This window comes from Furipterus horrens, unplaced genomic scaffold (assembly GCF_987537825.1).
Source record: "Furipterus horrens unplaced genomic scaffold, mFurHor1.1.pri manual_scaffold_8, whole genome shotgun sequence".
NCBI classification, from domain to species: Eukaryota; Metazoa; Chordata; class Mammalia; order Chiroptera; family Furipteridae; genus Furipterus; species Furipterus horrens.
Genome location: NW_028327178.1, coordinates 7,745,415 through 7,767,684, shown reverse-complemented (window position 1 = coordinate 7,767,684; position 22,270 = coordinate 7,745,415). Strand labels below are relative to the sequence as shown.

The window sequence follows — 22,270 nt, the reverse complement described above, 5'->3', positions numbered from 1 at the left end:
GGACCTCCTTATAACATCAGTCCGTGGTCTGCAGTAAGCACTCGGTACGTGTTCATTAATTGAATGAATCAAAATCTGAATCCTCATGGTTGGGGATGTGTAAGGTGGCATCATGAATGCGGCATTTAATGAGATTTTCCAGCCTTGACATCTTGGTCACATCACCACCAGTCTGTCCAGGTGTCCTCCCACCTGATTATCATCTGAACAAAGATGGCATCCCATTATACCTCACACCGAGCCTGAAACTGCAGAATGTCAGAGCTGAGAGTTCCTTTTGTTCAGCCCCTAATTTTCAGACAATGAAACAGAGGTACAGTTGTAATCCTTTTGAAAACATGTTAACCCAGATTCCCTCATGACTATAATGAATAGGTGCTGATGTTCACTGTTGATGAAGGGCTGGGGTTTAGGGATTAGTTTGTATAACTCCACCTATGATGGTGTATTTGTAACTTTGGCTGCCTCTCACCGCCCTGTTTGGTGAACACTCCCAACTTCTGAGTTTCCAGGGCTGAACGAATATATCTACGAGGGGAGAATTGTCAAAATCTGTATAAAGATTCTCTAAGAAGAGGCCATCTATTTATACAAAGAAAAGGATGCACAAGATGTTCACATTCCTTCCATAGAGCCGAGGAAGCACTAGGGGGCGCTGCCTGTCACAATGTCTTTATCGCTGGCATCTCCAGAAACAGGGAGACAGGTGTGCTAGGCGGTGCTGAGCTGGGCTCTGTGAGGCAGAGGGTCGCAGGAATAGAGGCGGGAGGGCCACAAGCACTTTGCTTTCTGGCCCGTCTGCCTCCAGGAACTACTACTCTCCATCAGTTCCATCTTTTCCGTCCTCTCGCCAGGTCCCCCTCTCTCCACTTTCAAGTGAATCACCTGTACACCCCCCATCGTCCTATTGGGGCACTCAGACCCGTCTTCTCAAGGGCGATGTATCCTCCAAGCAGCCCGGGACAGAGACGGTGGTGGGTGATTACTGTCCCGGAAACCCTCGCTGCAGAAGGGACCACCGCTGGTCACTTGCCAGGCGGGCAGGTGCATGGAGGACCTCTGCACGCACCATCTTCCTGGAGTCTAACTGTGTGCACTGGTAGAACAGGTAAGTGAAGTTTCAGACGCTTGTCTTCTAAGTTTCCCAACGGCATATCCTACGTGAGTCATGGCCGGGAGCGCCTGGAGAAATTCCATGCCTAGATCTCGAGAATTGCATCAGGATGGGAGAGCCACAGGGAAAATACAAGGAAGGTAGGCTGCAACTTGTCTTTGGTGTTCCCTGAAGAAAACTCAGGGAATTAGGGGGTCACACCCTGTCCCCACCCCACGGTGAAAGACTTGTTGAAGGATATCCACATCCTGACTTGAAAAGGATGGTCCAAGTTTGCCAAGTAGTGATTTATGGTAGAGGAGCAGTCAAGAATGCTGATACTTTTCATTCCTCTTTCTTTCGGAGAGAGGTTTAGTTACCAGGCGTTAAGAGAGGAAAAACTTAGTAAATAACCGTGGGAAGGCAGCCCCTTCTAGGCACTACTGGTAGGATTTCCCTGGAGCACATTTGATGTGATATAGTCAAGCATAAAGACGTTCATACATTTTATCCATTAATTCAGCGCCTAGATAAGGAGGCCATCTGAGATTCAGATAAAAAAGCTAAACACAAAGGTTTTTTAATGGCACTACTTATATAAATTAGAAACTACCTAAATGCTTAATTAATAAGGGAGTAGATGAGTAATTTGTGGCACATTCGCATAGTCATTAAAATTAATTCTTATAAACAGAATTTTAAAATACGAAGACATATTTAGGTTGAAGTATTAGAGGAAAAAAAGCAGGACACAGAAGTCCAAATGTAGTGTGAGCTCCAAGCTGCAAAAAGAGAGTGTGTAGAAAACTGAATTTTGATAGGCCTATAATTATCTTTATTTTTTAATTTATGTTACTAAATAGCCTTAATTTTCTCAAATGACATGCCATTACTTAAAATTTATTTATAGTCTACTCCCCCAAGCTTCCCACCATCTTTCTATTCAAAACTTTATTGCTTTTACAGTTAATTCTCAGTTATAGTATTATTCTGTGGGTTACATCTGACTTACAGAAAATGAATTTCACTGTGGCAAGGTATGGGCTACTTTAAGTTCTTTTAGAGTCTCTGATTCTCTGGTTTATAGGTTAGCGGTTCACAACCTGTAACATTCCACAGAACTGCTGGGTTTTCTTTCCTAGTGGGTTACAGTCTTCTTTTTTGATAGAATTACAGAGGCACGTCATCCTCAAATCATGATCCACACTCGGTCATGCCCCAGGGATGGGTTTCCATAGGACATCCAGTGAACTGTCCTGAAGTTACATAAAGAGGAAGAGATTTTCTATGAAAATTCAAGGCTGTAAAGTGAACAAAATGACCTCTAAATATTTCAAAAAATCCTCCAAGGATGTGTTTTCTTCCTTAACAACAACATATGAAGCATGTTTTGGAAAGGAGCAAATGCTGTTCCATGTTAAGGCAAATTTTGTGAGTTTTGCAGGTGAATGAATTCCGCTGAAATATTAGAGAGAGGGAGAGGAAGAGAGAGGGAGAGGGAGAGATGAGGAAGTGGGGAAATTGGTGGTGAGACAGAGATAAAGAGAAGGAACCAGGGAGAGAGGGGAAGAGGGGAGAGAACTCATTCATCTGTTAGGTTTTGTCTGCGATGCCAGAAGACAGGTGAGTAACTGGGGAGGATGCTCAGGGAATTGTCCTGGAAGCCATGGAATTGTGGTCATGATTGAGTAAGTAGGTAATAATAAAACACAGAGACAATAGTTTGCCATACCCGATTCTTTCTTAATTCTCTCTCAGCTGCATTTTGCTTCACACTTGGCTTAGACCACAGAGTCTGTCAGCATCTGATCCATTTTCTGGGAGGGGATTGGGACATGCTATGGAAGTAATCCCTCTTGGGTTTTGTGTGTTTCATTTACAAACTGTGACTCATGGGATCTGTAGGTTGTTTAGGGGGATCAGGAACAGAGATAGGAAATCGGGGCCTTTTCAGCAGCCTGTATAAAGGCTTCTTCATGACCTGCTTTAGAAGCAGGCTGTAGGAGAGCTCATGAAGAGAAGCTGTGTGAGAATGTTCTGGTCTAAGAGAGAGATACCACAGACGTAGAGATAATTAATTTGACTCGCACTGAATTAGTGACCACAAATATATGTCTTTTTCCTCCATCGGATAGGTTAAGTTTCTGACTCTTGATCATTATTTAAAAAATCACAGAATTTCTTATTCAGCATCCATTTTTACCAGTTTCCACAGGCTGTTCCCTCCTCTGTGTGCTATTGAATTGACTTCATCAGAGCACAGACCTCCGCTGGGGACAATCTTCATCAGCTGCCAGGTATGTGCTGGGAGGGGGACAGGCTGCTGTTGGTGGAGGTGACTTTGGCAGCAGCTGTTCTGGTGTGGAGCTCTAGGTCACAGGTCTGCATCGGTGGGGATGGGACGTTATCATCACGCTGCTCTTCAGCATCATGATTCGGAGCAACTCAACGGTCCGAGTCTAGTTCTCCCACTTGTCATGTTGGGATAATGATGTCCCTTCCCTGACTTGTTGGAAGGGCTGAATGTGACAATGGGTGCAGAAGGGCCTGGATGCAAGGGCAATCCCCCTCTTGTTCATGGTGTGCCCAGTGCCTGGCACGTGGTAGGTGTCCCATAGTCACCAGATGAATGTCTGGGCTCCTGTTTGACTGCAGTACTCTTATGTGATCAAACCCAAATGCATCTTTTTTAAATGTAAAAAACTATTTCTTATTAAGTGTATTTTAACATTTGTTCTATGACAGGAGGTTTATATCTAAGAGTGTAAAAAACTTCATAGGCTTTAAGTATTATTGTTTCACTATTTAAAGCAAGGAAGCAAACTTTTCAGTGAAGGTGAAAGGGATTAAGAAGTGTAAATTGCCAGCTATAAAAGAAGTCATGGTAGGTAAAGCCCAGCACAGCGAATATGGTCAGTAATATTGTAATACCTATGTGTGGTGTCAGATGGTAACTAGACTTATGGGGTGATCACGTGTTAAGTTATATAAATGTCTAATCACTATGTTGTACACCCCTAACTAATATAATATGTCAACTGTAATTGAGAAATAAATTTTAAAAATTATTATGTCTCACTATTTAAAGGAAGGATCAGCAAACTTTTCACTGAAGGACCAGACAGCAAATGTTTTTGGCTTTGCAGGCCATATAGTCTCTTCACAACTACTCAGACTCTGCCATTGCAGAGTGAAGGTAGCCGTAGATAGTAGTAAATGAACGGGCATGGCTGTGTGTCAATAAAACTTTATTTACAAAACCAAACATCGGTCTAGATTTGGTACACAGGCTGTCATCTGCAAACCCTGATTTGAGGGATGAGGCCCTCATTTCAATGCTAGAAAAATCAGATATATGTCTAGAGACTTGTCTAAGAAATGAAAGAAAGTTTACGCAGTAATAGTTCCATGTCATTATAATAATAACATGAACATTTGTATAACACATTAGAGCCTACAAAACTGTATTATTGTCCTCATTTTTTTTTTATAGGTGAGAAAACTGACGTTCAAGAGGAATTTGCTCAGGTCTCGGGCCAGTAAGATTCACACCAGGATCTGGGACCGCTGATTGCAAAGGTACTGATTTTTCTGCAGCGTCTTCTCCGCCCCCGCATGGCTACGCTTGTCTTTGGTCCCCGGGCCTGGGTCGCATTGCGGTAGGCAGCTGTCACTGTTTCCAACCTGGAGACCTCAGTCTTGGATCTGAGGACACTGGGCGTTTTTATGGAAAGGGTAATGGCTATCTTAAGGGTGAGTGCAGGTTGTAAAACAAGTTTATTGTGTCTTAGTCTTTGTTATGGTTGCTTTTTGTTATTTTAATGGGACTTTTTCCTCTTTTAGATTTTATACATTGTTCCCCAGGCCTCTGAGTGTGGAGGGTAAAATGATGAATGTCAATTCAACGGTCTACTTTTGATAAAAGACACATTTTTCATTAGATCAAAAGTCTCTCTGCTGATGTTTTCCCCAAAAAGACATTTGGTTTCTCAGTATTGTGATGTAAATTTAGATAAAAAGAACTCTTTTCAGTATCTCAGAAATAGCGCCTTTTTCACACAGGAGAATTTTAATCACATCGTTTTGCACCACATCCTGGCGTCCCCGACTTTTTAATTCCAGTGAGAAAAAGACTGGTTATTAACGGGTTAAATGGTTGGCTCATCCTCCCCTGAGTTGTAACACACCTAGGAGGCGTTGCCAGGTGAAACCCTATTTTTACAGCCTGTTGACACAACTTTTTAGCATGCCTTGAAAAGCACTGTCGCAGGTTAGGGCCCTCCAAAACCCCTTCCAAGTCCGGTGCGGTTCTCTGATGCTTTAAGTCCCTGGTGCTAAGGAGACTGACTTTCTGCCGTCACTCAGATGCGGTCATGTGCGCCAAGTCCCCAACGGCCTTGACTCACAGCGGGTGCTCCGTGAATTCTCATGCCCTCCTTAGTGACCTGTCAAGCAGCTTTCATATTTAGGGACACGTAGTGATGGGTTTCATCACTACTGATTGAACAATCGCACCACACCAGACTCTTATGCTTGTAGGGCACAGCCCGCTGTCAGATCCTTGTTGAGTTATTTGAGAGGCTGAACAGATGCGATCTGAGATTAGAGCGCTCCCAGCACGCTCCGCCTCTGCGCAGGCAGCCAGAAGCCCAAGGCAACGTGAATATCACCAGCCAACCGCAAACAAACAGGACAGCCAGAAATCCGGGAGCCGGGGAAAATCCCTCCTGTCCTCAGTGTGCGTGGCGTTCTCCCTCCAAGGGGCTGCAGGGGGTAGTGATTGACTAAGTGGCAGAATGTGCTGATCGATTCACACGTTAAAAATTTCCAGCCTCTTGTAAATCATAAGAAATGACCAGATTCAACCCCCAAATGGTGGTTTTTAGAATTTCGTGGAAGCGTTTAGAGAGGGAAAAAAAAAGCCCACAAGCATTTTTCAAATGAAAAAGTGAGGTGAAGAAAATAGCCTACTTGTTTTCTATGTTTACTATTGGGAATTGATGACCCCCTTATGCTCAGTTACTGGTCTCCACAGGTTGACATCTCACTTTATAAAAATGGTTTTTACTGGTTTCATTCTCTACCAGCTGCATGAATAGCTTATATTCTCCATATAAGTAAACATGCAGCGGATGGTATATAAACAGCTTATATTCCCCATAAAGGCAATAGCCCTGCTTTAAAAAGTTGTCTTTTGAATTTTCCTGGGTCTAGCATCATCCCGTTGGTGGGGTTGGAGCTGAGATGATATTGCTGTCTGATGCGGGGAGAAAGAGAGAAGGGGGTCAGAAAGGAAACCAGGCCAGGGAGGAAGCCTCCTTTTGTCCCTCGGTCATGCTCATGCCCAGCATTTTTACTCTTTCTAATGCTCTTGCTGTTACAGCCTCACGTGCCTATCCACTCCCTGCTGTGTTTGTGCTCATACAGAGGTCAGGGTCATACATAGAATGTTAGAACTAAAGGGAACATCAGAACTTACTTGGAGCAGTTTGAAAACTTATTTTTTTTCAGTTGTACAATATATTTGTCCCATGAAATCTGCACCAGAAGCCCGATAAGAAAGAGAGGAAGAGGAAGGAAGGAAGGAAGGAAGGAAGGAGGGAGAGAGGGAGGGGGAAGGAAGGATGAACAAAAAGAAAGGAAGTGTAGATGTTTGGGGCTCTAAGAACCCTTTGAGGACATAAGTAGGATAAATAGATGAGCAGGCCAGAGCACAGAAAGCTAAATTGGGCAGACTTTCTGGAGATGTTGGTACAGAGTTGGTTAATTTTCTAGTTCCCAGAAAATTAGTTCTCTTCTAGAAATTCCCTCCCACCCCCCCCTCTTGATAATTTCTATCTTCTGATTAGCAATCAGCTATTCTCGTCAATAAATTGAATAGTAATTCCTACCCGCACCCAAAGCTGCTGCAGGAAAACAAACCTACGACTTTGAAATTGGCTTAAAGTTCATTTTATACATCTGATGCAATCAGTTTTAAAAAGTTTAGGATAATATAGAAATTCAGTATAGGAGAATGCATAAGACAATGGGCATATGAAGTAAATCTCTGCTTCTCTTTATCTAGCAGGGAGATTTGGGTACAAAGGTGAGGCTCAATATTGCTGTGAGGACCCTATAAAGACACCCGACTGGAAAGAGCAAAGAAAATATAAATATAGTAAGTTAAATAATTTAGTTTAAAACATAGAATGTATTTGTTTAAAAATACATACACCACGCATTTCTTTTTATCCTGTTTAATCAATCAATGATAATTTGACCCTGGCTTCCAAAATGGAGTTGGAATAGTGCCGTTGTGGGAGGGGCAGAGTTCATATATTTCCATCCCTGACAGGGTGTGGATTGAAACTTACCTGGCCACCTGTTAGCAGCACCTCTGAAGGCAAGAAGGTAAATGGTTCCATTGCCTGCTGTCATTTTTAACAATGAACATTGCATTGGGAAATTATTTTAGAGAATAGAAACCCAAAGTAGGTTTGACTGAAACCAAAAGATACGCTGTTTTTAGTCAAGTGTCTTTGGAAAATGAGCGATTTGTTTTACAATGTTTTGAATTTTTTGTAAGTGTGACCATTTTTTGGGTAAATGTGACAGCAGTATCTGTCATCTCCCACAGCCTCCCAGCACTTGGTCAGATGTCGTGTGTCTGATTGATTTCTTAAAAATATGGATGTTTGAATAATTTAAAAAAATCTTTTCATGCTCAACAGATTATGTGTTTTTACTAATTTGTGAAATATAAATGGTATAATGTTTAGACTGTGTATATAAGATCATATGAGTTTACATTTGTCTTTGGCAACATAAGATGGAAATGCTTATGTTGCATCTTTCACAAGCATCTCTTTGTTTTTAGATATTACTTATTATTGAGTTATAACAATGCTTGGAAGTTGATTCCAGCAGAATGGCATCTATTTGTGTAAAGTTGAAATTTTATTCTCAGCTTATTAATAGCTCTGTAAAATTATGGAAATTATAGGTCATGAAATATTTTTGAGATATAACATCTTCTCCTACTATACTGAAGAGCACAATTACCCTTAGGATTGTGTGAGTTGTTAGAAAATCTATCTAGTTTAACCTTTTACATTGTTATGAAGGAAACCATATTTTAGTAATTAAACTATTTCTAATAGAGTAGAAAATTAATCCAAAGTTGATTCTACTATGTAGCATCTTTGTTGATAACAGCTGTGCAGAATGTATAGAGTCAATACAAAATATGAATTATCATCCACTGTTTCAAATATTAGAATTACATACAATGAAAAAGGGGCAGATGATAACAAATAAGTCCATAACAACTTAATAATGCTCTTGTGTGCTACTGTTTATATTTATTAATGGGATACAAAGATGAATAAAAATCATAAAACCTACTCTCAAAAGAATTATGTTTTGGAAGAAAATATAGAAATATCAAAATAATCACCTTGTTGACAGAGTGAGAAGGGAAATAGAAATATGAACATTTGTCTTTCATATATAGACAAATGAACATATATATGAATAAATATGCTACAGCCACAAGATGAGAAAGCCCATGAAAAAAATACAGGCTCTTGATTTGTCAATATTGTGAGAGCAAAATTCAAATTTATTGTACGTGTGGCAGACCTCATTCCTTTTATTTGGTCATCTGTACAATAAATTTACATTTGAGAATCAGAATCTTCCTTTTACTTTATTAGAGGTTAAATGATAAATCACTTGGAAGCACGGCAGGCAAAAACATAATATTTTTATTGCTATCAAAGTGAGTTTTTACTTTTTTTTGGAATAAAATTATTCCTTAGCGTCTTCCTCTATGGCTATGGTTGGTAGGAGATGGTGCTGGGTGAACGTGAATTCTATAGGGGCATGGCATTTTAGGGCACAGAGTTATCGCTCAGGTGGGCAGAGTGCTGTAGGAGAGGAGAAGGTGACTTGGGAATCAGACCAAACTGACAGATTGGCACACCAGCTATGCCACTTCATGGTGGCATCTAAAATGAAGATAATTTCTGACTTATAGGATTGTTTGAAAATTGGAGACAGTATCTGTGAGGTGGCAAGAACATTGCAGGCTCAGAGTAAATAGTAACTATTGTTATAAAGTCATTTATAATTGGGTTTTATTGATTCCTTGAGTTAAATGGATTTCTGAGGGACCTTACTATTTTAAAAGGTTATTTCAAGTCTGTTTGAAAATAATGATTACTGAAGCCCATTGTGTACAAGTTTTTCAAGTTGTAGCCTATCAAGAGACAGCCTACATCAGCAATCAGCCTGTAGACTTGGCCAAACAGTGACTTCTTTGTTGGAAGGATGTTTTCCTGTGTAGATGTAAAGACATGTGTGGCATGTTTTTCAAATTACGCAATGTTATCTTTTTGAATTAGGATTTATAGACTAAAAATATCTATTAAAGTGAGAAGATGTTGAAACCAATGTACACCATTCAGTTTAAAGCAATAACTATTTCTTAATGCTTGCTATGTGCCACGGGTCTGATGATAGAAACCCCAGTAAGGGGCTTACACTTCCATCTTGGAAACACACCGTACCACAGGCAAAAAGACCAAAGAAAAGGCATTTTATTTGAGAGGGATAGGTCCGAAGTGAGGTCTATGGAAGATTGTCTTGATACTTCCGGAATAGATTTTTGGGGTTGGGGCTGGGCAAGGGCCGTTCTTAGGGAAGTCACTCCCTTACTTTGGTTCTATGTTATTTATGGTCCCACGTTGTCAAGAGAAGTGCGAAACCTAATGACTTCCAAACCATCAGCATCTTTCACGGTCTGTTATCTCTTGGACAATATCAAGGACTGACTAAGGTGCTTCAAGTCCTATAGGTTTCACAGGGCATGAATCAAAAGGAGGTGAGAATGTTAACAAAGGACATGACCCATGACAATTTGCTGGGCATACATTCTGTCATAAGACACTCAGGAAGGGTACAGACAAATATCTTAAGGAATACCAGGAGGAGAAGGAGAAAGATTGAAATTTTCTTGGTTGCTAACTTGACCATGGGGACATGACATCCTATGATTTTCTTTTACCTGAATAAAGGAAGTTCCACCACAAAGTGGACAGAGTTTTGCCCCCCAAAAGATGTATCTGAGTCCTGATACCTAGTAATGGTGAATGTGATTATATTTGGAAATAAGGTCTTGCCAGATGTGATCAAATTAAGATAAGGTCAAACTACTGGATTAGTGTGGGTCTTAATTGAATGACTAGTGTCCTTATAGGAAAAAGGATATTTGGATGCCCACACAGAAGACACAGGGAAGGACACATGTGAAGATGGAGGCAGAGATGATGCCTCTACAAACCAAGGAATGCCTGGCAATCACCAGAAGCTGGGAGAGAGGCGTGAAACATTTTCCTTGAGGTCCTCCAGAATGAATCACCCTGGCCAATGCCTTGATTTTGAACATCTGGCTTCCAAAACGGAGGGAAAATAAACTCTTGTTGTTTAAGCTACCTGAATCACAGTAATTTGTTACGGCAGAGTTAGCCAACTAATTCACACCACTGCATGGAAATAGATCTCTATCTGCATCGTTATTGAAATCAATACCTATATACCAGGATGACAATGACCTGATTTACCAGTTTTTAATGACACACTGAATAACTGCCTGTGATTATATCTTGGGTATTTAAAGTTAGAACTGTCTATTTACCTATTTTCCTCTGACCATCATTTTCTCTCTCTCTTGTTATTTGTTTTAGATTGTCATTGGTTTCATGATGGATTGTCTCATCGCAGCAAACTCCAAATTTTGCTTTGACCTCTTTCAAGAGATCAGCAAAAATGGGGGTTCCAGAAACATCTTCTTCTGTCCTCTGAGCCTGTCAGCTGCCCTTGGCATGGTCCGTTTGGGGGCCAGAGGTGACAGTGCATATCAGATCGACCAGGTGCGGATGCAGTAACTCTGGGTCCTCTCTCCAAGCCACACCCTGGATTAGGGTGGGCCCTGGGTTAGTTAGTCCCTAACCCCAATGTATAGAATGAATGAAGGAAAGTGACCAGAACAACCCCCCCAGTAAACTACAGGCTCCTGGATCTAGCACATAACACAGAGGTCATTGTTGAACTTGGTTGCTGTTCCTAATACAGAGGAGTGAGCTCTTGGGTTAAGGCAGAAGGTGTTTAGGGTCATTCTACTTTCTTCATTTACTTTGTTTTTGGTATATTATTCCTGCAGCAAAAATTAGCTTTAGGATGTGGTTGGCATTATCTGGGTAAGGCTTCATACTTTTTTCTCTGGGCATTGGGCTGTCACCTGCCAGCAAACATACCCCAAGCAGGGCTGGATGCACCATTGGCCTCCTACCTGTCTGCAAGGTTCTGGATAATGTATCTCCTCCTGTCCTCACTCGATTTATCTGAGGAGTTAGATCAGCACCATCAAACACGTGTAGAATTTAAACCACGTGTGTAATTTAAAAATCTTTGGTAACCGTACCAGGAAAGTAAAAAGAAATAGGTGAGACTAATTTTAATAATCTATTTTATTTAACAATATGTCCAAAATATTATCATATCAACATGTAACCAACTACAAATTTAAATGAGATGTTTTACATTCTTTTTATTTTTTTTCCCACATTGAGTCTTCAAAATCCGATGTGTATTTTTAAAGTGAATTCAGGCTCGCTCAATAGCCACGTGTGGCTCACAGACACCTGACAGCTTTTTAGTTTGGTCACAGTCATTGTTACATGTCTCACGGGAGTGGGGGTGGCATTCAGTTAACTTCTCCTCCATTCCACCTGACAACCCAAGTCAAAAGAAATATCCTCTTTCCTTTAAACTGTTGCTGATTGTTTTGTGTGACTACATGATATTTGTCATTGTCACATTATAAAAATGTTCTTGAAGCTCTCCAGACTTTGTGCTGTTCATGTCGTCTGAGAGGCCCCGTGCCATTGTCACGCAGGTCCTCCACTTCAACGAGTTTTCTCAGAGTGAAGGCAAATCACAGGACCCCTGTGTGAAGGACGGAGAGCGGGAGGTGCTGGCTAAGAGCTCTCCGCAACGGCAGCAGGGAACAGCGCCGCAGGTGAGCCACTCGTAGCTCCTGCCCCTCGTCCTCATAGGCTGTTTGAGCTGGCTGTCCAGTTGGTGTGGACAGCTGCTTGTCCCCACACATTAGGTCCTGGCTGTCACCGAAAGCTCCAACCACAGCAATAACCCTATATGGCCCGCAGTTCCTTTCTGTTTATGTGTCTTATTTGTTCTTGGTTGTAGGATACTTTATCCTAAAGAGTAGGGTTTAGTATCTTCTGTTCATAATTAAAACAAACAAACAAACAAACAAACAAAAAAACGACTTAACTCAGCCCTGTCTGGTATGGCTTAGCGGACTGAGTGCCAATCTGCAAACCTAGAGGTCGCTGGTTTGATTCCCAGTCAGGGCACATGCCAGGGGTGTGGGTCAGGTCCCCAGCTGGGGCAGGTGATGTTTCTTTCACACATTGATGTTTCTCTCCTTCCCTTCTCCTCTCTAACAATTAATAAGTAAAATCTTCAAAAAACAAAGCAAAAAACTTAGCTCAAAGCCCCATTATGCACTTACTTTACAAACCTGGCTGAGGACGAAGGGTAGGGATGGGGGCATTGCTGTGGGGTTCTCACTCTCCCCCTTCCACTTCTGCCTGTTTTATTTCTTGCTGAAATCTGTCCTGACACAGACAACTTTTATTGGTTGTCTGATACCAGGAGCAGGAGTGAAACTCTCCAGGTTATAAATCCCTCAAACTTTAAAAGCTTACCCAGAAGGTTGGAGATAGGATTGTCTCTTTCTTGTATCTTTTGAGGACAGAGAAAAACAAGGCTCACTAATCTGAAACATAAGGCGCCTTGCAGAGCCCCCAGATGCAGTTTTCATGGGTGATCTCCCACGGGGACCTCTGCCCTCTCTTCCTTTTTTCTCATCTTGCTCCCCCCCATGGCAACAAAGCCACATGACAACTTGCTTGTATCTGGTTAAGGTCACATTTGGTTCCTTCTTTCCTTAGGTGGGGTCTTCTGAGAACGACAGCGCGCGTCTCAGTTGCTGCTTTGGGCAGCTCCTCTCCAAATTAGACAGAATCAAAGCCGATTACACCCTGAGTATCGCGAACAGGCTCTACGGAGAGCAGGAGTTCCCCATCTGTCCGGTGAGTGGGGCGAGAATGGCATTTACGGCTAACAGGGAGCGTACTGGTTAAAAACCACGCGCCATCTGGAGCCAAATCTCTTAGACAGGCGATGTACTGTGGACCGGCGGGGTGTCCAGCCCGGGACCCACCTCCTCTCCCACACCTTCTGGGGCCCTCCTCCCAGTTCTCAGCTGGAACAGTTTACGAGGCTTCTTGTGAGTAGGCTAGAGTGGGTGGAAAGAGGGACACGTGACTCACAGCCTTCAGAGCTCGCAGGTGTGCCTGTGTGTGTGTGTGTGTGTGTTTGGTAATGCTGTTCTCTTTTGTGACCTCTTTCCCAATCAAGGTGCCTGGTAAATGGACTTGGTAGCTCCCTTTCCTGTTGTCCCCTTTCCACCACTGCCTTCCAAGGCACTTCTCTAAGATCCCCTTTGGTGCCACCATCAGGCCACCCCCTAGAGAAATGGCACTCCCTTAAGAAGTGGAATACTGTAGCAGAAGGAGACTGTATTTGGAGCCAAAAGGCACATTTCTTGTCTCTGTGGCCACACTGCTTTGTCCCTAGAGCAAGCTCCGTCTGAACCCAGGCTTTAGGCTCCTCTGTCACCACTAGAAGGAGCCATACACATGGCACTAAACTGGAGAGGTGTGTCCAACGGCAAGTGTGCAGCACATCCTGGTTGGGGCTGGCCTAGCACGGGAGGGGGCAGCCTACTTTGACCAAAATAACTAGTTTTCCTACAATGGAAATGAGATTTTAAATGCTGTTTTTTTTGTTTTTGTTTTTAACTGGCTTTATTGAGATATGAAAACACATCTACAATTCATCTAATAAAAATGTACACATGTGGTATAACACATTATTAATTTTTGAAAAAATTGTCTCATATCTACCACATGAAATTTTCTACTTTCATTGTTTTTAAATGTAAAATGCAGCGGCATTAATTACACTCACAATGTTGAGTAATCATCACCTATTTCTAAAACATTTTCAGCCCCTCCATCAGAAACTCTGCAACCATTAAGCAGGTTTAATTATTTAAAATGGAAGCAGTTTACAGCTAAGTCATCAAGTTACTTGATATGTATCTCGTGATGGCCCCACAAATGGAATGTCTAAACACAAGGGCACCTGGTAGGAAGGCCTTGTGCCTTAAAACTATAGGCTGCCCCACAAGTAAGCATCCTGCATGCTCAGCTGTCACTATGCCAACTGAAGTGGCTCTGGTTAACTGGATGGGGGGTAGGCAGAGACTGACGTGCACCAGTGTGAGTGACGAGGCACACGACTGCTTGCCTCCCAACTATTAGCATAATTATATAACTCTGGTCCCACTCTTTCCATTCCTTCTCATTTAACAGGAGTACTTAGATGGTGTGATTCAATTTTATCACACGACCATCGAGAGCGTTGACTTCCGGAAAGACACCGAGAAGTCCAGACAAGAGATTAACTTCTGGGTTGAGTCTCAGTCCCAAGGTAAGAAAGACCAGACACATTGTCGCTGGTACACCTTTCCACTGAAAGGCAAACAGGTCAGCCCAGCTTTTCAGTTTGCTGTCCGTCAGGGGCTAGATGCTCACATGTGTGGGCGGGGTCCAACGCTTCTTTCGCACGTCTCAAAAAGTTAAAAATGCTTAGGTATGACGGTTACTTACTGGCGTCCCTCTGCGCCATTGTATAGGTCACATGCCTTTCAGCCAAGCACAATGAATGCCCAGCATGACATGAACTATTTCCATTTCTTTTAAAGGGTCAATAAAAGGATTGTGAAGAGACTCTAGTTATTCTGAGGGACATGGAAATAATAAAATCCTTTTCTTAGCAACTTTTCACTAGAAACACGAGTGTTCTGAGTGAGGGGGGATTTACCGATAGTGATGTGTAGTGAACATTTCAGTTCAGCATAAATGCAAGTATTTTTAAATATGAAACTCCCCTTCCAACTTTCTCCAGGCCCCAGCAAAACGGAAGTCTCTAAATGGACTGTATGAACATGAGGTTCCCCAAACTGCACCCCCCTTCTCATGTCACAATTAAATACAACTGTCCTCCATGACTTGCTTGCTTGCAGCCCAGTTCACGAACACACTTGCCTGGCTACCGAAATCCTTAGCCATGACCTCTCTGAACATTGATCTTCATCTACCCTTTACTCTTTATTGTCCTCTTTCTGATGCTTTCTTCAATGTAACCCACGTACGTGGCTGTTCCAAAAAACGCATACATCGGGCTGCATCGGAATAGTGCCAATCTGTGTGTTTTGCCTATCTCTTGCCCCTGCGCTTAACTTGGTGGAGCATGGGGTTCTCCACTGCTGTGGTGTTTGAATTAAAAACAAAACAGAAGCTGCAGGAAACTGGGGCTGACTGCAGCTAAATTGGTTAAATGATCACGGAGTTGATGACCTTTCTGGTTCTCAGGAGCCCCACCTGTAAAGTGAGGGAGTAAGATGTCTTGCTTCTAAACATTCCATAATTCTCATTTACTTTAGTAAATGGAACCCACAAGTTCACATTCTAGATAGCTTCCTCTCATAGGTTCTGTGTCTGGTTTCAATATTTCTAATGCTGCAGATGCTTCCATTAGAGTTTAGCGTTTCCTTTTGATAGCATTGATCACTCTTGGTTTTTGAACCACACCAGTGTTTTCAGCACTAAATGTTCACTTGTCCATAGAATAAAAACTCACCTTTTCTCTAAAATACACACTGTTATTGGAGTTTGTCTGTCATAATAGAAATATTTGGGATCCTATTTCTTGGACTTACGATAAGTAGCATACAACAAAAATAACTTAGCACGTTTAAAAACTATTCTTTAATTGAGCTGCAAGGAGTTTCTAATTTGTAATAGCTGTTTTAGTGTCTTATATTTATTTATAATTAATACATAAAGTCACATTGAGAACCCAGGCAGGTATAAAAGTTTTCAGGATTTACATGATGGATGAAGGAAGAGCAGGAAGGTTTAAGGCAGAGAGTAGGTCTTGTAAAAGACATCTCTGATTGTAGACTGGAGAACAGATTAGAGGTGGACAGGAGTGGGTGGATGCAGGTGCCCATGGCAGAGTGGGAGCGTCATTGCGGAAGACCTAGATGGAGGTGCTTATGGCTTAGACCATGTGGTGGCCGTAGAGAGGGTGAGAGGTGGGAGGATTTGAGAGACATTGAAAGGTAGACCAGATGGATTTTACCAACTACTTAACTAGATGGTGGATTATTTAATGAGCATCTGAGAGTCATCAGGAATGACCCATAACATGTTAACATGAAATATTAATTCTTTAAAATGAAAAGCAGCCCTGACCAGTATGGCTCAGTTGGTTGGGCATCAACCCACAAAGCAAAAAATCCCTGGTTCGATTTCCAGTCAGGGCACATGCCTGGGTTGCAAGTTTGGTCCATGGTGCGGGCATGTACAAGAGACAACCAATTAACGTTTCTCTCTTATATTGATGTTTCTGTCTCTTTCTCCCTTACCCTCTCTCTAAAAATAAAAACAAATAAAATCTAAAATGAAAAGCGGAGTCTATGAGCCCAGATAAAGAAATCACCCTTTCTTTCTATGCCATTCATGTCTCCTTATAACAGATGTCAAGTATTTTAATGTACTTTTTCAAGCAAAGATTTTCCCACATGGGAATATGCCCTATTTCCTGTCTTCCTAACACTGGTTTAAGGCTGTGCTACCCACTGTCTAGCATTTCCCCTGGGGGAAATACCCGAACTCCAAAATGATTTTTCCTCATATCTTCCACACACCACGAAAACTCCCATACCTTCAGGGTTCCCCTCAGTATTTATAACTATACTAAGTTATAAATATCTAGTTTCTCTTTAGTTAGTTAACTCTCCCAGCGTAGATGATGACACAGTAATGTATTATTATGAGATCTAAGTGGAAATCTTCTTGCGGCGGACGGGTCTTCTCATCTTAAGGCCTAGGCATACATCCAAGTCATGGTATTGGTAATTTGGTGTCTTGAGGCAGAAAAAGGATGCATGCTGAAGATGGACTATTGCTTGATAGCATGGGCTCTTCCAGGCTGCCTTCTGGGTGTGTAAGTTGTGGAAGGAGCCCCAGCGCTGAGCCAAGAGCGGGAAGGAAGGCCCCAGACCTGATCTCAGCCAGCTTTCCTGCTTTCTGGCTGTGTGGTCTCATTTCTCATGGGCTGTAGTTTGTTCTCCTATAGAGAAGGGGTAACAATATCTACTTCTCATGGTTGATGTAAGATGGAATGAGAGAGGGCATGGGAAAGTCCTTATAAAATAGGTTTTACATCATTTGCTTTGTACATTTATATACGTTTTTGTTTATATGGGAGCCTGTGTACACTGCTGTGATGAGTGCTTGAGACAGAAAGTTTACACAATAGCCCCCTTTCTCCAGGACGTCATAATGTAATCAGGTGGCAGGATCTTTACTTTGAAGGATAAATCAGATCATAAGATGTCTGATGCCAAGTTCCAGTCACGGTAGTAGAGAGAGAAATCCCTCCGCTACGGAGCTCTGGACTGGATCCTCCGCCTCCCAGCTCCCAAACTTACCTCCTCTCCTACTCTACCCGGGACTCTGAGTGGTTTAATTTTCTTGGGTTAGTTCTTGACTGAGACACTGTAGCCCGGGATGTTAAGCTGCATGAAAAAAATCTGTCTATGTGAATACTTTTGGTACAATTCATATTCAAGATATTTTCTGGAAACATTTTTTTTTTAGGTAAAATCAAGGACCTCTTCAGCAAGGACACCATTAACAACTCGACTGTGCTCGTGCTGGTGAACGCGGTGTACTTCAAGGCCAAGTGGGAAAAATACTTTGAGCGTGAAAACACCATTGATGCCCCTTTCTCTCTGAATGAGGTACGTACTGTATTCGAGCACGTGGCCTTCTCAATGGTCCACTCACAGTTTCCACTGAGAACGGCCTGCCAGATGTATACGCCAACCTAAGACTTAGGCCCCTGGGGTACAGCTTATATTTTTAATAAGAATACTTTTGCCATGAACAAAAATCTGTGTCTGAAGTTCACTGAGCATTTCTGTGCCAGGCATTGCACTGAGCATTTTCTGTCTGTTATTTCATTCGTTCCCTAAAATCACAGTATGAAAATGGGTGTTATTATTATTATTCCCACTTAGGAGCCATGGGGAAAAAATACAAAGGTTAAGTTACCTAGCCAAATTCATGCATTAGGATTCACATCTGCTTTGGCCTGAAAAACCCATATTCTAAGCCACCAGGCTGTAGAATAGGAGGAAAGGGACATGTCAGACCCCAGCACAGCACTTGTCAGCTATGTCATTCTCAAGGGCTTCACGTCCTCATCTGTAGAATGGTGGTCCCCAACTGTAGACTGGTGGTCCCCACATACTGTGGGGTTATTATGAGGTTTAAGATGGCTGGGGCTGTGCCCACTCCTCTGATACAAGTCTCTCAAACAGGTGTTGTCATTTACTATGCAGATGATCATCATTTAACCAAGAATCCCACTGGCCCTGCAGTGGGGTGATTCAGTTCAGTGGGGACAGGGGCCATGTGAGGCCCCAAGGATGGGGTGACTGAGGCATAAAAGACAGAGAGAGCTGCAGGGCTTGCTTCTGGCGGCTAGGCTGTGGGTCAGTGCCTGGTCAGACTATCTACCAACAAATGGTCCTGGGAGCTGAAGAACCCATTAAAGCCACAGGAAGAGAGAGTGTTGGCAAAGTAAGGGCCAGCTGACCAGCAGGCACAGGGCTCTTAGGTTGGGCCACCGGTGTGGCTCAGAGCTTCTGGTGAAGGCCCTGCTCATCTGAATGGACTCCAGTTTTCAGGGAAGTTGGGGACCATGTGAGTGGCCGTCCTATAACTTTCTACCTTGTTCACCGCAGAATGAAAAGAAGACTGTGAAGATGATGAACCAAAGGGGTGTATTTAGAGTGGGCTTCATAGAGGAGGTGGGGGCCCAGATCCTTGAAATGCAGTACATCCAGGGCAAGCTCAGCATGTTCGTGCTCCTGCCGTCTCACTCCGCAGATAACCTGGAGGGCCTGCAGGAGGTAAGCCTTCATTTCCTGTCTCTCCAAAGTGTTTCATCATAGCTCTTCGGAGAGGGCACCACCTACCACCTACCATCCTGAGGCAGGGTGGTGCCCGAGCCGTCAGAGCTGAGCAAAGAATAGAGAAGAATCTCAGTTTGATGACCTGTTTACTCCTCATTTGTTTAGAAAGAAACAAACGCCAAACATGTAGCCCAGGGCTCTCCGCTTTAATCTCACTGCTCTCTAAAATCGTGTTTTTTCCAGATCATGGCATCTGGATGGGGAATAAGTTGAGAATGGCTACAGAGGAAATAGCTTTTCCTTTTCCCTGAATATCCTGACTGCTGGCCTCTTATGCAGGCTGTTTTGCTATAGCTCAGTTAAAGACTCTGTAGTTGAATGCAGTGGAGATCCTGATACTGGAATAGATTGCCTGTGATGTGGGAATTAATAAAGGCTGGGGAAGCTCAACTACATGTCCTGTGGGGCGAAGAGGTAGAGACAGAGGGAGGGAGAAAGTGAGAGAGAAACACTGGTTAGTAATTACAATAATAACCATTATCCAAAATTTATTATGTGCCTGCACTATGTTAAAGACTTTAACTACATTTTTTAAATTAATCCTTGAAGAGCCTAATGGTATTATCTCTGTTTTAAAGATTTTATTTTTTTACTTTTAGAGAAAGGGGAAGGGAGGGAGAAAGAAAGGGAGAGAGACATCAATGTGTGGTTGCCTCTCGTGCACCCCAACTGGGGACATGTCCCATAACCCAGGCATGTGCCCTGACTGGGAATTGAACCAGAGACCTTTTGGTTTCCAGGCCAGTGCTCAATCCACTGAGCCACACCAGCCAGGGCATTAGCTCTGTTTTATAGAAGAAGTTAAACTTCCAATGTCAAGGCTTGGTCATGCTCACCCAACTTAATCAACTGAGCTTTGCTGGGCTTTGAATTCTAGTCTGTCAGACTTTCAAAGAACACTGGAACTCAAATTGTCTTGCAACTTCTAAAGAGAAACGAGGTTTGCTTGGAGGAGTTTTAAATGAAATCAGAGTATTTTGAGGTGTAGGAAGAGAACTTGGAACTTGTTACCGACTATTGAAGTACACTAGGGCCCTAAGAACTAATTGGGGTTTTCTTTGCAGGCTCATAGTCTGACCCTAAACATGACTTTATTCCCCTTGCAGCTTGAAAGGAATATCACCTATGAAAAAATAGTGGCCTGGAGCAGTTCAGAAAGTATGTCAGAAGAAAGAGTAGCTGTCTCCTTTCCCCAGTTCACCCTGGAAGACAGCTATGATCTCAATTCTATTCTCCAGAACATGGGCATCACGGATGTCTTCGATGAAAAGAAGGCTGATCTTACTGGAATCTCTCTCAATCCCAGTTTGTACCTGTCCAAAGTTGTCCATAAAACCTTTGTGGAGGTGGATGAAAACGGCACCCAAGCCATCGGAGCCAGTGGGGCCGCCGGCAGCGTAATGTCTGCGCCATCCTGGGAGACCTTTAATGCCAATCACCCTTTTCTCTTTTTCATCAGACACAACAAAACCCAAACCATTCTCTTCTATGGCAGGGTCTGCTCCCCGTGAAGGGAGCACACTGTCTACGACCGGGGAGCTGGAAGGAAGAACATGGCGGCGCGACCCGCCCCTGGCCTGCCGTGGGCTTTGGTGCTTTTGCTGCTATCTAAAGCTGACAGAATCCCACCGCGCCACGTGCCCTTCCTCCAGCCACTGGCCTGAGCTCGTCCCACCTTTTCTCACCCTGTAGCTGATTTTCACTAAGTCCACTAGTACTGAAGAGCCCTGGCTCCCTCCCTCACCTCTCACCACCCTGAGCTTTCAAGCATATAAAAAAAAATTCATCCTCTATGACCTGAAGGTCATCATCCTTGAGGATGACATTGACCTTTAAATTACTTGCCTCCTTATGAGGGAATCCTGAAAGTTCCCATCATTAGACCACTTCTAAGAGATGGCAGACTCAGAAAATGCTTTAACACGGGTGGCAAGAGAAAATGTTTAAATGGAATGTGTTTTGGAAACTCAGCTCCGTTTCTGTGGCAGTTAAAATTGTGGTGTGTCACTGGGCAAGATGCGTCTTCCTCTCTATCTTCTACTGCCTGAAAGATGCCCCTGTAAGGGGCTTCTCGCTTGGGAGGAATCAGGGCTTGGGGGTAGATTTCAGTGAGAGCTCAAAGGTATAAAACTGCAGCAACCAGCATTCATTTTGCACAGAGAATTTGGCCACGTTAGGGTTTGTACATTCAACTGCCCTCTTTAGAGTGTCAGAGTCAGGCCACAGGTGGAGAAATGCATTGTAATCATCCAGCAGAGCTGTCGTAGATTAGGAGCTCTTGACTCTTCAGTCTTTTCACACCAGCAAGCCTGACGCTTCAATAGGCAGAGGCAGGAGAGCACACACATCAGTCAGTAGCCTGCTGTAACTGTTAGAAAACCAATCAGAGCATGAAACTCCAGGAAAGAACTCCTCCAGGCCTAGATCAAAGTGTCCTCCATCCAGCAAAGTTGCAGGACAAGCAAGGCCAAGGAGATTGCAAAAGCAGTTGATTCATTTAGGACGACTCGCCAGCCCTTTAATTCCAAGGCTCTGGATGTTCTGTTCTATTTCAACCCAAGTCCTCCCTGTGATTCCGTACGTTATCGAATGCATATCTCCTCTTCCAACTCCTCCCCAGTTTTCCCTGGAGCTGCCCAGAACATGTGTTGTTTCCTCCCTGATGCTGTTTACTTCTCTTTATTACATTGCCATTAACCTGTGGCGGAGGTCTCTTCCTGGGCGACAGGAGGAAGGAGTGTGTCGTTGTCTCGGATTCGTTTGTTCTGTAGTTGAATGCCAACTCCATCCCCAAGCCACTGTTTTCATCTTTTCTTTTACTCAATAAAAAGAACATGAAGCTTATCTCACGTATACACACCTCTTGCCAATGTATTCTCTATGCTTAATATTTAATTTAAATATTCTCATATCTTAATACACCATTTCCC

The 22,270-nt window shown here is 42.9% G+C and overlaps 1 protein-coding gene across 3 annotated transcripts; it reads left to right on the top strand.

Moving 5' to 3' along the window:
- Positions 1–1,218: 1,218 nt before the first annotated feature.
- Positions 1,219–22,184, top strand: SERPINB12 (serpin family B member 12). Of its 3 annotated transcripts, XM_090285411.1 has the most exons (10): positions 1,219–1,254; positions 3,300–3,390; positions 4,587–4,672; positions 10,822–11,007; positions 12,033–12,155; positions 13,114–13,254; positions 14,602–14,719; positions 17,959–18,101; positions 19,110–19,277; positions 20,447–22,184. In XM_090285411.1, the coding sequence occupies exons 4-10, from the start codon at positions 10,837–10,839 to the stop codon at positions 20,849–20,851; spliced, it is 1,269 nt and encodes a 422-aa protein (XP_090141537.1). In that variant the 5' UTR covers positions 1,219–1,254; positions 3,300–3,390; positions 4,587–4,672; positions 10,822–10,836; the 3' UTR covers positions 20,852–22,184. The 3 variants fall into 3 exon arrangements, with proteins under 3 accessions (XP_090141537.1, XP_090141536.1, XP_090141538.1); XM_090285410.1 differs by lacking the exon at positions 1,219–1,254 and having other exon boundaries at positions 3,008–3,390; XM_090285412.1 differs by lacking the exons at positions 1,219–1,254; positions 3,300–3,390; positions 4,587–4,672 and adding an exon at positions 7,437–7,486.
- Positions 22,185–22,270: the final 86 nt, after the last annotated feature.

Bases quoted from the DNA above. Each gene is read 5' to 3' on its own strand.
- SERPINB12 (XM_090285411.1), top strand. From the start codon at position 10,837: ATGATGGATTGTCTCATCGCAGCAAACTCCAAATTTTGCTTTGACCTC. The intron at 11,008-12,032 runs GTGCGGATGCAG...ATTGTCACGCAG, and splicing joins GTGCATATCAGATCGACCAG to GTCCTCCACTTCAACGAGTT. The intron at 18,102-19,109 runs GTACGTACTGTA...TGTTCACCGCAG, and splicing joins CCCCTTTCTCTCTGAATGAG to AATGAAAAGAAGACTGTGAA.